Below are 14,485 nucleotides of genomic sequence, written 5' to 3' on the forward strand. Positions count from 1 at the left end.
ATTAAAGGTCTGCCAGTAAATTTTGTTTTTTCAGGATCATGAATATTTGAATTCTATATTAATCACTTTTATGGGAGGGTCTTGCTTGCATCTCCCTCATGTATTTCTCCTTAGTGGTATGGTAGTGCAGAAAGAGCTGATGACACATTGTGATGCAGAAAGAACCAGTTGATACCAAAGGATAAAAACATATGAAATATGTCAACCATAAATGTAGCATACCATCGTACTGTAAATCTATTGGAACAAGACAGCAGCACCCTTCAGCAGCCACCTAATCTAAATGTCATGAGATTTGTGAGCGTGGGAAATGTCTCCGAGGTGATCGACACGTCACCTCACAGCTGGAGGTGCAGATTCTGCTGGCTCCAGACGGACTGGGAGAAACCATAAACTGTAACGCACAACTTCCAAACACTATTATACAACTCTACTCCCATAGCAAACATGGATTTATAAATATGCCATTTAGCTGTTATTATAATTCATTTCTAAATCACAAAAACGTTTTGAAGTACATTTCAAATATGATTACGCTATAATTAAAGCTTTGGGTGCATGAACCACAAACAGTAGGTGCATAGGAAAAGATTGGGTAAATGAACAAACACTCAGCAGACTGAAGCCAACCCAGAGGTCTTAATTAAGGTTTTATTAACGTTGGTCTAAAAACAGCTTTGTATGGAAAAACTGCACTTATTCATATCGTCAATTTTGCCTCTAAGATGTCCATAAATCATACATGAAGCTTCAAATTAGTCCTCTCTATGAGGAGAGAACCTGTTTCCCATTGAAATGTAGCATTTTATTTGGATAGCTGCACCATTTATTAAATTAATATTAAATGTTTAATAACAAATTTGTTTTTCAACAAAACTTGAATCACAGAAAAAGTGTTCTGCATACATGTAAGATCTTTTCTGCATAAATGTAAAATTGAACATTTTGCGGGAAAGCCCTTAATCACACCTCAAATCACATGTATTTCTGTTTTCTGCTGTTTTATTGCATAAAGCAATAGGTACCACAGGTGGGTTTGGTCTCTCTGGTAACACGTCTCACTCAACATCAGCTGATTGCATTCCTATGTTTATTTCAGACACAATGAGGCAACACTCAATATATTGTTGAGGGAGGAAAAGGACTAACAAAGGCTTTTTATTATTTCTGATCTCATTCATGCAAATATAAAAAAGGACTGGACTCTTTCACAAGTTGTGATCCCTCATTTTTACTATAATCCCTAAAACTGGCATTCATGCCTGTTTGATGAGTGTTAAGGACATCTAGTGGATCTAAACTGAAGTGCAGTGACTGGATGTTGAAGCACGCCATTGCTTATAATCTGGACGGCTGGCACTGAACCAACAATCTGGCTCTTAATTTATTGAATCGACAATAATGTTGCCTTTGTTGGATCTCTCCCCACTTCTTTCCCTTGTAGGACCCCAGCGCGATGCCGCGGCCCACCTCTCAGGACCTGGCCGGGTTCTGGGACCTCCTGCAGCTCTCCATCGACGACGTCACCATGAAGTTTGACCAGCTGCAGCAGATCAAGAACAACAACTGGAGGGTCTTAGAGAGCCCGGAGAAGAAGGTGAGGGATCCCCCCTACACTGAACCCAAACAAGTCGTATGTACCAAGTATTTCATTACTGATTCAATCACACCTGAGAGCAGCATAAAAAACTGAAAAATAAGAAAGAGCTAGGCCCTGATCCTTCTTTAATTAAAATGAACTTGATTGAAAATGTTAGATTAGGGACTATACAAATTATAAGCGGGGGGAAGGGCAGAAAAAAGGTTTGGGTTACTGTCAGTTAGCTTTTTTGTCAACTCTATCTATCCACACCACACATGTGCAAGTCAATGACTTTTTTAAATCTGTTGACCTTCGTATCAATACAACCTTTTATATTTTCTATGCATATTAAATATCTACATTTTCTATATTTTTATTTGCAAAACCAGAAATAGTTTTTCAATGTTGTTCTACTTTTATGGAAGATTGTTGCTGCTTCCTTTTCAGCCTCATTCTTTAAATACTCCCTTAGCACAAATATTTTTCTAAAGGAAGTGTCAAATTCTTTGTCTACTGTACTGTATGTGAAAGAAATGACTATTATTGGGACTTCAATTGTACTATTCCCAAGCAGCCTTGGGTTAACAGCAAATCATGAAAACCAGAGTCCAAATAACAAATAAAATCCAACAAAAGCATTTTTCAAAATCCAATCTTCAAATCATCATTGAATACAACAAAATGGATAAATCACTGACAGAATGATAACCATGTGTAAAAGGAATTATTAAATAAATACATAATCATGCCTTCTTTTCCAGGCTTTTGAGACAGTTGGCAACCTTAAATGTCACATTTGTTTGTGATCAGATCAAAACATGCCAACAGGGCTGCATACAAATCTTCAACACTTGGGTTTGTTGGTGTTTTTTGATCACTGCTGTCCCCCTTAATCATCCTCTGTTCTTCCTAAAGCCACCAGCTCCTGTACCAAAGAAGACAATTCGACAGAGGAGTTTGGTGACACGGGAGAAATCCCTGGACCTCCCGGACCGGGGGCGGCAGGAGGCCCGGCGGCGGCTCATGGCATGCAAGCGCGCGGCCTCCTTCCGGCAGAACTCAGCCTCGGAGCGAGCAGACAGCATCGAGATCTATATTCCCGAGGCTCAGACTAGACTTTAAAGAGACGGGGTCCAGGGTCGACACGTCTCCCTGCGCCCACGTTCAAACAACTTTAAAACTAGCCTTTTTTTCTAGACTGCTACTCTCTCTACTCTTCCTTTCTTCATCTGTTGTCTGATCTCAATAGCCATCCTCAGAGCCCATCGCCAACCCCATTGGTCTGTAGGATGTGCCGAGCCTCTTCTCCCATTGCCAGGATAAGTGTTAGCAGAAAATGTATGTCTGACATGGGTTGGGGGGGTTTCTCCTTGGTTTGCTGGGCGTTGTGATCCCCAGCCTACACACTCTCTCATCCAATGTCCTGGATGGGTAAGGCTGTAGTTTTTCAGCATTTTGCAAAGTGCCATTTAAAAAGTGCAGCTTTGAAAACCTACCAGCAACCAGGCCTTTGAGCTAAAACGAGTAAATGAGAGAAACTATAATTTATTTAAAGTAAAAAAATTGTCAAAGTGAGTTAACCCTTCAGTATTTTTCAATAATTTAAGTTTTTTTTTTGTTTCTCTGGTCTTTTTTGGGGGGTAAATGTTAATTACAAGCTAAATATCACAAAATTGTTGTAAGTTCAAATACTTTGAAAAGTGCCAATGCTTGAAATACCTCAACTACGTGCATGTGGCACTGATCACCCACTCAAGGTTATTCAGGCAGCCCTTATAAGCTCTGGACTGGTCAGTGTTGAAAAATGCAGCTTTCTCCTCAATCTGGTTGTGGTCAAACGTTTTTTCTCGGTCTGGATTGGTGGAAGGACTACATCTGTCAGCTCATTAACATGCACATCTCAAAAAACGTTCCTATATATCTCATTGCCAACTTTCTAATATCTACATTTACTTGAAGCTGAAAACATGCAAGTCTTGTGCCAACATTTTCATTCTGTCGATGCAGTAGAAAAAAAACTATGAAGGTTTGTGTAACTCCTTAGATCAAAATGTGTAGACAAATGCACTTATGCACTTATTACAATTCTCTCTATTTCCAAGGGAAATGTACATACCCACATTCACAATAGTACTGTTGTATTTTTGAATTGTGAGCGGGAAGAATATCCATCTTTTGTTTTATTTTGTTCTCATGTTCACTTCTTGTCTGCTCTCTCTATGGCTTTTGACATGTCTAGATTTGTTGCAAATATCAATCACATGAACAAAAAACAAAACTGCTGTGTTTTCGTCTAATAAACCTCTCTCAGGCCCTTTCAAGTCTCAGCCACAGTTCATCAGGAGTGATAGGAAAACTGCCAAAACCTAAACAAAATATCTGCATATGAGTTTCAGTCACCCAAGAAGTGATTTGTAATCTTCATATTCCTGGAAAGGGTCTGTGTAGACAAAAGTCCCCTGAAGAGCTATCATAACTGCATTCACCGGGCAAGGTTAGAAATGAATGAAGCTAAAATGATGCGAGCAGCAAGTCCCAAATAACTTAAACATCACAAGTTTGTTGAAACACATAAGGAATAAGATATTGTCTGTGGCTGTGCAGACCAGTGTGTGATGTTGTGTCACAATATGATGGATTAGTTTGATACATTTGACTTTGAATCCAATCATAGTTTTGAGTTCATAGTCAATAGCTCCAGCTCCTCTTATGTTCAACCTTAGCCTACACACAGGGCTAAGTGAAGGTCATCATATTAAAACAAGTTGACTTCACAAACAAATCTTGTTTGTAATTAGTTACACACAAACTACTTGCATATACTAACTGGCTCGTGTAACTAGCCCAACCTAGCTAACTGAACCAAATGGCAAGCAAATGTTAGCTTGGTAACATACAGTATGACACATTTAGCTTGAGTAGTAAAATACTTAATATCAAATGTCTTCAATATCTTTTATCAATAAGGTAAAATGTTAACATTTTTAAGGTCATAGAAATAACACAACACATCTCACATTTAATAATCGTATGCTAATAACGTGCCCGTCGTGCTGGCTAATAATAATAGTTAGCATAACTTGTTGGCTAAATTGATACTTAGCATAGTCAGATATTGCCAGCCAGCAAATACTGCTAACTCGGAAACACATTTCTATTTTAAATACTAAATGCTTACTAGCTTAGACCTTTTTGACAGTTTTTATGGTGCGATTTAGTATATCACCAATTTCAATTAAGCCAGTTGTTAATAAGAATTTAGGAAGGGTTTAATACACACATTTAGCAATGGATATACGAATAACTGGTGCTATCTAGTCTTGATACGTGATGTAAAAGTGGAAACCTGAAGTTATGGGCCTTTACACCGGAGTCTTTATTGGTCATATTGGTAGAATTTACTTCTAGGCAGTTTTAAGTATTTCTCCCAAAGGTGAACTCATCTTAAGACAGATGCAAAAATGCTGCACTTTATTATTCATTTTTGGTGACAGAATATCAGTCTCAATCACGTTGCCAATTTCACTTTGCTAATGCAGTGAATGTACAGTATTCAAATCACTGGCCTAAAAACTGGCATCTCTTGATAAAAATTGGGTTAAACATTGGATAATCAACAAACTATATGCTGCTGCTCCTTATTCAATAAATACAGTGTACTAGAAAAACAATCAGCTGATCAATACATTACATTTTGGTTGAGCAAGTGTGCCATTGTTTGTTACGGGATGGGACTAGGGAGATTTATCAGTGACACAAAGTACATTTCTCTCAATATATATATTTTAATGCATTCATGTTTTGTTGATTTATTTGTGTGTGTATCTTGTTTTTGTAGCACAGTGCTGACATTCAGAGAAGAGAGGTTAAATCAGGGGTCAGCGTGGCTAAATTTCCATTACTACGCATCTGTGGCCTGACCTGCACATCTCTCTTACACACACTCACACACACACCCCTCAAAACCATACGCTTTCTCCTGAAATATATTTTGGTTAGTGAACCATACATTATAATAACTTGCCACAAATTGTATTTTTTTTTATCAAATACATTCCGATGTTTTGATCATCTGCAGGACTCTCTGTGTGAGAATTCAGGCTCTCAGTGTGTTTTCCTTACATTCACCATATCATGATGCGTGAGACATCGTTTAAATATAAATTCTTGTAGCAGAGCTTAGACAATACATTTCAGAGAGCCAACAAGTATACTCAGTCCAACAAATCACCTTGTAACCAAAGTCAGAGATAGATTTCCAATATGCAGTGCACTACTTCAATTAAAGATGTGGCTTTCAGAAGCCCAACGCTAGATTACACATTTCTTTTAAAGCACACCCATCCTTAAGTCTGTTGTTTTTTTTTCATTACAGAGGCAGGGACCTTTAACAGTATGACAGTGTGTTTCTGGAAAGCGTCAGGGTATGTGAGGCCAGGCAGTTGGCAGAGCAGAGACGTTCCCCTGCTGTTGCCACAGTGGCAGGCAGACGGCCGAGAGACAGACACGGCCTGACATATGCTGGCTTAGAGGAGACGAGAGTGCCGCGCTGAGCCCCAAACTGCTGCTGTTGTGTAGCTGGAAGGCTGTTCTGTGACGATCGCATAGGCGCTGTGCCGGGTATTATTTCGCCTGCCTTTGACTAAGCAAAGCAGCTTATGTAATATTTTCGGGTCCTTGGCGAGATCAAGCAAGCAGCCTCTGAGGCCCTTTAAAGCTTGTGTTGATAAATGTATTGCTGAATAGTGGCCTGTACTGTAGAACTTAAGCATCAGCACTGCAAGTATAACAGGAAGTTTCTCCTTTATGCAACTTGATCAGGGCTGTGAGGAAAAACTTGGTTCAGTTGAAGAGTCATCCACATAATTAACATAACTCAGTTCCAGTAGTCAAGGGGGAGCGAAGAATGTTGAACAGGATGTGTGCAATGTACGTAAGAGCTGTTAAGTTAGTTTAAGGACCTTCCTTTTGTGGAAAAGAAAAGATTACCTTGGTACCCCTGAGACTCCCTCCAAGCCTTTTTCTAACAAACTCTCTCAGCTATAATGGCTGGGTCAAGTTTGTCTCACAGTTAACTTTTTCATCTATGAAAAGATTTGAACTTCCTCACACTTCATTTTTGTCCAAGTAGATATGAACACACATGCACAGCTAAAAAGGACTCCTATAACAAAGTGATCTTGGATTTCTTTGAAACGTACTAAAGTTGGTGTTTTATGTATGCTTGTGTGGTGCGCATGTGATACTGTGAGCATTAGAGGATCTAATCGTGACTGTGGTGAGATGATGGTAATTTTACAGCTCCACCAAAATCTTGTGAAAACCCCAAGGGCAGAAAAGTGTCACATTTAATCATGAGGGCAGCAAATAACTACAAGTGCCATCTTTTTTTACTTATCCAGCATACTGTAAAATTGTTACTCTACACAGCCACATTATCATCCATCGAATTATAAGTAAGCAAACCATTTTCTGCCATCGCCCACATTTTCCTTTTTCCAACCGCATATTTCTATCATTTCATCTGTGGCTCCACTTATGGTGCGACTGTCTACTGTCTGCTTTTAAATCTTGAACCCGTGATGTGAAATATTTCAAGGGAACTTTTTTCGTAACCATGCTGTTGAAAGAAGTGTCGGACTCACTGACTGATACAACACTTCCTTGAACTTGGAATGTGAAACTCTATAATTACTAGATACAAATTAAAAAGGTAGTCGTTTAGCTAAAACTATTTTCATCTCTTGTATATCATATCTATAGTTAAGATGAATATAATGCCAAATATTCATTATTTGTAAAGAAATATATATAGATATATAAATATATAATATATGCTTCATTGAAACATTACTATTTTCTGCATTTGCTCATGTTTTGTTGTCGTTTTTACTTTGTTTTGTTTTTTTATAAGCTGATATGATGGCATGCGAAATACTGATTCTGAATGTAGGCTTTTCTTTCGTTTGAAATTACAACACTGTCCCACTGATATGTTATGTATTTATTTAAGTCAATCACATGTGCATTTTTAAATGTGTGTTACTTCAGTGCAAATTAATGTATCATTGGGTTATTTTTGTATTATTTAAGTAGTTTGCAACAACAAATGCATTCTTTTCCTCCGTTCTTACCTAGCTGAGCTATTGAAAGATTTTTGCCTCTTTGAGTAGTTTGGTCATTGCTGAGGTCATCCAGTGTAAATAATATTGCAATTAAATTTTTTGAAGAAAAAGTTTGAAAAAATGTTTGTCTGTGTGGTGCCTGTTTACTGCTCTGCCAATACGAGTAAAACATATAACAACTAGTGAAAAAATGAATGAATGAAACACAAAGGTTTTATTTCATATTGTCAAGGCACTGAAAAGTATAATTAAGGCATGAATAAAATATAATATCACTCAAGGCACCATCAAATCAAATCCGACAAATTAAAAATTAGACAAGTTGGATGTGAATAGTCCTTCTCAATATTTTTGCATCCATGCTTAGCTGACAAGAACAACATTGCATTATTGGTGAATCAGACAAATGATTGCATTTTTTCACCTACATGTCTTTGTCGAACTGTAATTTCTCCTATTCCGTATATCTAGCAGGAAGATGCAAATCAACAATAACGAATATTCCTGTTTTGATCTTATTGGAGATGTCATAAAAGTAGATTAGCAATCAGTCAGTCATTCATTAATAGGGTTAGAGCATTTCCATTCAAACATTAGATAGAACTCATCCTTCTCTCATATAGTCTCAAATACAAGGCAAGAATACCCCCTGTTGGACAAAGAGAGAAATGCATGGGTTGATCAATTTACAGATGTTTGATTTCACTTTTTATTACTATTTCTTCCTTTTATTACTTTTTACTGATACACAAAGTTTAAGTGCTGCCTTGGAAGGCCTGCCCCCATAGCAGGGAGTGATGTCTTTGATAGTTACGGTTAATAGATTTTCCAGGGAGGCCCTGGTTGGGGAACCTTATCAACTTTTCCTAACAGTTGTGGGAGTTGACATGGCTAAAAATCAACCCTTTTCAGTGGGAATAAGATGAGGATAATAATAATAATAATAATAATAATAATAATAATAATAATAATAATAATAATAATAATAATAATATTGGGAGGGATGAAACCCCTCTTTAATGGTCACTGACATGCAGAGCACACAGCACACACAGTGAAATGTGTTCTCTGCTTTTAACCCAACCTAGTACCAGGAGTCTAGTACTAGGAGCAGTGGGCAGCTATTGCACAGCGCCCGGGGAGCAATGGGAGTGAGGAGGGAAGGGGGTTGTCCGGTGCCTTGCTCAAGGGCACCGTGGCAGGGCAGGAGGTGAACTGGGACCTAGTAGCAGTCCACACTAAATTTTTAGGTCTGGTTGGGGACTTGAACCGGCGACCCTACGGCTCACAGTCCAATCCCCTAATGACTGAGCCACTGCCGATCATATAAACATTACAGATACTGTGTCTCAGATAACTGACTGAGAGCAAATCAGTAGCCTAAGGTCACCAGCTTTTTTCTGATGGTGTTTGAGTGGTGGAGCTGGAGCACATCACAACAGGGTCCTGTTTCCACCAGCTCCTTTGTATGTGAGTATGCATGTTGTGTCCCTGTGGGTTTCCTCCATCAGTTCTGTGGTTATCTGTATGTGTGAATGTGTGTTATCACTATGGCAACATGCCAAATGTGCACATTGATTCCTGCTCAGTGCATATGAGAAAAAAAGCTTAACCATTTCCGGCGCATGAAGGTCAGACATATCAAATGATAATCATTTAAAATAAGTACACCCTACATATTTGTTAAAAATGTTTCATATATTTTTTTTCCTTCTATTGTATTACTGTGACTATATATAGTCCGATTTTTTTTATCTATCTTTGCTATTAACTTTGTGTGTTTCCTGAGCATTGGTAATGTGTAACTATGCAATTTTTGGTTTTATAACAGAGACAAACCACACTTCATGGACACAATTCGAGTCAGGAGATAACCAATAGGATGGATCGGGTTCTGATTCTCCCTTAGCAGACGACATGTATTGACCAATGGGATGTCCGGATGTTTAAAGTGGGCGTCACTTCCTGTTTGCAAGTCATATGACCAAATTGAAGTCGTATGATCATGATGTGTATTGTGGAAACTGCACAAACACACAAAGCACCGGGACACCGTGTTCATTGGGAAGTGGGAACTCCTCTGCTGAATATGTTCGGAATGATGTGCGCTGACTAGTGTGCGGTGAGTAACAATGACTGCTTTGGCCATATTAGTATTTCGTTTGTTTGCTTAAACCAACTAAGTCACACGTTTTAGTCGTCGTGTTTGTGTGCTAACTTGATAACACGATAACTGTATGTTGGGGTGCAAACTGACTGACTCCTCATGAACTTAAAGTTTGGTCTAGAGTTAAACTAATAAAGCGATACATTGTAGTTGGTGTCGAATTGGTTGTGTAGTTATTACCGAGTGCAGACAAAGTTCTCTCATAACTGTTTTAGGTTCATTAAAGCTGAAAAAAGTCGTTTTATATGAAACATTTACACAGTCGTGTTACTAAATGGAGCCTCTGTCGTCTGTTTCTAGCTATAGTAATGTATTTAATATGTGTTCTCTGTTGTCATCCAGGTGACCCACATATCATGCACCTACGAGCCCCTTCCAGTCTCACCTTCAGCTGAGCCCCTCCCTCAAACATCATGCATCCTGACCAACAGCCCAGCCCTCTCCCCCATCCCAGTGCAGAGTACTTCTCTTGGGACTACCGCCTTCACCTTATTGGCCTAGGCTTTGGCTTCTATGCAGGGATATTCCTCCTCTCCCACCTCCTGTCTGTGGCCTTTTCCAGCACCTACAAGTCCCTGATAGCTAAGGAGAAGGTCTTCTGGAACCTGGCTGCAACTCGGGGAGCCTTTGGCATCCAGAGCACTGTAGTGGGTCTCAGATGCCTGACTGAGGACTCAGCATTAACCAGAGACAAAGTGAGAGGACAGGAAGACTGGTCCTGGTTCAACGTCCTCACAGCCACAGGCTTCTTTGTGTTTGAGAATGTAGCTCTTCATGCTTCCAGTGTGGCATTTCGATCATTTGATCTGCCACTGGCGACACACCACTTCTTTGCCCTGTCAGGGTACGCAGGAGCGGTGGTGTGTGATTCAATGGGCCACTTCCTGCCAATGGTTACACTGCTGCTGGAGATGAGCACACCTTTCACATGTATATCCTGGATGTTACTGAAGGTAGGGACCTGTTGGTGTATTGGGTTCTGCAAGACTTACTGTAACTAATTTGCTCCATACATGGCATCCTTCCCTCATCTCATTTTAGAAAAATTGCAGTAATCAAATAATTGTTTGGTTCAATGGGCTCTAGTTGTTAAACCCTTTTCTCACTGTATGAAAAACCCACTAATACCCTTTTCTCACTGTATGAAAAACCCACTAATATCTGGTGGGGAAAGGTTACAATTTTGATTTGATTTGATTTATTTAAAATGTGTAAAACAATAATATAAACATTTAACGTATGAATTATTACACAATACAAAATTAATCGGTGTCTAATTGATCTACAAAAATATTACTGATTCTATATTATATGTATAACGGACAATTGGCATTCATTCTCTGGACAAATGACTAGTCACAGGTATTTGTCGTCTGCGATCGCCCGTGATGGAAACCCTGTTTGACTCATTTGCAACATGAGGCACATTGAAGTTAATATAATCAGCAGGGATATGGACAATAATTAACATAGACATGCTCTCACAGATTCTTCTCAACTAACACAGGAAGTCTCACAAGGTTTCAGATCAACAGATAAAGGTCCAAATTCTTAGAAAGAGGAAGTTCTACTAATAAAAGATTGAGCCACTACCTTATCTTTCTCTGTTCCTCCTACTCACAGATCTGATTTCAGTACACTGAAGTTACAATGTTGTTAATCTTCCCCGATAGGCTGGCTGGGCTCGCACCCTGCTTTGGAGAGCCAACCAGTGGGTGATGATCCACACTTTCCACTGCCGCATGGTGCTCACATACCACATGTGGTGGGTGTCTTTTACCCACTGGAGCGACCTCAGAACCCATATGGCCACGCCCTTACTCCTCCTCTTCTTCATCGGCCTCACTCTGCTCACGTGTGTCCTCAACCCCATCTGGACGCACAAGAAGACCATGCAGCTGCTCAAACCTGTGGACTGGAACTTTGGAAACAAGCCGGCCCTTGTAAACGGCGCCATGGAGGGTCGCTCTGAAGCTCCTGTCAAACCTCACGCCAGCTAATGTGCACCACCGAGGATCTTTTCTGAATATGCCATATTTTTTCCGTTTCGAGTGATGTGTGAAGTTACTTTGAGAGTGGCGAGAGCTTGATGGATTGTTGTTTTGTAAAACTTTTGTGGGAGCAATTTCAGTATTGCAAAGCACAAAGTCAACAATTTAAGTTGAATTTAACATCTGAGGATGGACCCTCAGTCAAGCAAGTGAGCCCAGAACAAAATACACAAGACAGGTTTTTTTTGATAGTGCATGCAGACTGACTGATATGTGCAAGGTCGGGACAAGATAGTATATTTCTCCTTATGTCTAAGCAAGCACCAGACAGAATCTTTTCAAAACAACTGAGTAATTCAGGACATCATTATCATCATTATGTCTCTTGACATTTGGTGAAACACCAGCAGTTCCATACAGTATTTGCAAATGATTATGAAAAAGACATAGCTTTCCAATCTGGAAATGTCACATCAATCACTTTTGTGATTCAAAAGGCCCCTACAGTTTAACCATGCCTGGAACTATTTTGTTAAACATTGCTACATTGTCTTCCCTCAGGCTTTACTTTGCTGTTGGATTATTTTTGATAAGATTTCATTAGGTTTGGTTATATGGGGCAGTGGTCTAGCATGGAGCACAAACTTACAAATTGAAGCTTGTACAGACAGGAGTCTTAACACTTTGAAGCAACTTAACACATGCAGTATTTAAATATTTACAGCCGATATTGCACAATATCTATCTTTGACTACTGACAGATTTTTGTCTGATGCTAATAATAATAACAACAGACACTTAATAATAAGTTCTGTGGGGACAAGAAACCCCCATTAACCATGAGGACTTTTTAATACATCGCCCTTTGGTGCTGATTTGGCAGAGTAGGAAAGGACATTAGTTACGTTTAAACAATGGGGTTCTATAGGCTACTCGCTGCAGCTATTACATACTAAGTGGACAATTGGATCAGTCCATTTACTGGTGCTTCTGCACTGGGAGTCCTCCCTCAGAATAGAGGGAAATATTTACCGCCTTTTGAAGGACTGGCCCACTCCATTTTTTGTTCAAAATTGAGATTTGATGTTGAAATGCATGGCCGGTGTTAAGGATTAGCTAATGTTGATCCTGATCTTTTTTGGGGGCATTTTGCATCAAGAAAAGTGTTATTTCTACTTGTGCAAAATAAGAATTCGGGAAGATGTTTTTGTTTTTCACACAATAGCCTCATTGTACTGGGATCCTTAGCATGGTGTGTTAGGATTGTCCATTGTCGTATCTCTGGCATCAGCAGCTTCGTTTGGTTCACTCAAAACAGCAAACTGGTCCTCTACCTTTCTCACAATTTTGTCAGAGGCCCCACTCTAGCTCATTTGTACGTTTGATAATACTCTGAAGAATTATAGACATATAATGTTTACCCTACGTATGAATCTATGTTCAAAAGTAACAGCTTTACAGTATTAAGCAACACCTTGAGTTGAACCTGAGAAGTATGAAGCTGGGTTTAGCTCATCAAAAATGATCCAAATAACTGTAATCTGCCTCAGGACGATGGAGAGGAAGCTACACATTGTATCCTTTTGAATGGAGTGTTTTGTACATGTGATCTTACTATATTATTATTAAAACATTTCTAATATCGAAGAGTGTTTGATTTTCACTTCACCTTTCATTTGTTGTGAAATAATATCATTAACATTATGAGATGGGTGGAGGATTTCTTGGGGGCTCTTAAGCTTTAACATCCTGTCTGTGTTGGGAAATGCAATAACATGAGTTAATTTGAGTGACAAAATAAATGGTTGGCTCTCAAACAGCATTGTGTCTCGTGGTTTTATTCCTTAATAGGGTTGTGCAATAGAGCAGTGGTTACCAGACTGGGGGTCGTCAAAGCAACTTTAACAGGAGATAATCAGCTCAAAATCTATTAAAATCCTAATTTACACAACTTCACAAACAGTTTATCAGTTGTTCTGTACAGAAAATGTCATGCATTAAATATTATGTGAAATATCCATTAAATGTCCCTTAATGTAGTCAGGGGATGTCTGTTTACTCCATGATAGAAAAAGGGCAACACTTAGTGAAAAAGTTTCACTGCAATGGAGCATCCGCCTGTAGGTGGCAGAATAGGATTAATTAACTTTTTATGTTCTGTGTGACAGTTTTTCCCATTTTACCAGAAATCTGTTTGTCAGGCACTTCCTTCCAGTCTAAAATGTATTGTATTGCAACCTTTTTAAAAGGGTTTTGTTACAAAGCAAACTACTTGGTTTCTTTCCAACAATATTGGTGATAATGAAAAGTAACAAACGTGGCTGTGTCTCTCCATCACAATATGGAAGGGAGGGTGACAAAGTAAATGCACATATTTTACAAGCAAAGCTCCTGAAAAAGCCTTGATAGTTTTTTAAAATATTAAAGTTAATTTATTTGAACTAAGAAAACGTTTCATGATCTTCGGACAGCTGTTTTAAAGGAAGCCACCTCACAAGTCACGTGGCCGTTTGGGAACTCCTCAATGATCCCTAGCCGATCCTACCGGAGAAGACGTTGGAATTTTGAGTAACGTTGTGTCCAGCCAATCACAGCCGGACTATGTTGACTCGTCGACCAA

General features: G+C 39.1%; 2 protein-coding genes across 6 annotated transcripts in view; both read left to right on the top strand.

Moving 5' to 3' along the window:
* Positions 1 to 3,899, top strand: part of dlgap2a (discs, large homolog-associated protein 2a) — a 197,307-nt gene extending 193,408 nt beyond the window's left edge. For 4 of the 5 annotated variants that reach the window (XM_079693769.1, XM_079693770.1, XM_079693772.1 and 1 more), the window contains 2 exons: positions 1,445 to 1,633; positions 2,498 to 3,899. In XM_079693769.1, the coding sequence (XP_079549895.1) occupies positions 1,445 to 1,633; positions 2,498 to 2,704 (396 nt within the window). In that variant the 3' untranslated portion in view covers positions 2,705 to 3,899. The remainder of the gene's footprint in view (positions 1 to 1,444; positions 1,634 to 2,497) is intronic. The other variant, XM_079693773.1, reaches the window with a different exon arrangement.
* Positions 3,900 to 9,672: 5,773 nt separating this feature from the next.
* Positions 9,673 to 13,685, top strand: cln8 (CLN8 transmembrane ER and ERGIC protein). Its single transcript, XM_079694092.1, has 3 exons — positions 9,673 to 9,829; positions 10,217 to 10,827; positions 11,548 to 13,685. The coding sequence occupies exons 2-3, from the start codon at positions 10,288 to 10,290 to the stop codon at positions 11,872 to 11,874; spliced, it is 867 nt and encodes a 288-aa protein (XP_079550218.1). The 5' UTR covers positions 9,673 to 9,829; positions 10,217 to 10,287; the 3' UTR covers positions 11,875 to 13,685.
* The last annotated feature ends 800 nt before the right edge of the window (positions 13,686 to 14,485 follow it).

This window comes from Notothenia rossii, assembly GCF_949606895.1.
Source record: "Notothenia rossii genome assembly, chromosome: 7".
In the NCBI taxonomy this organism is placed as follows: domain Eukaryota; kingdom Metazoa; phylum Chordata; class Actinopteri; order Perciformes; family Nototheniidae; genus Notothenia; species Notothenia rossii.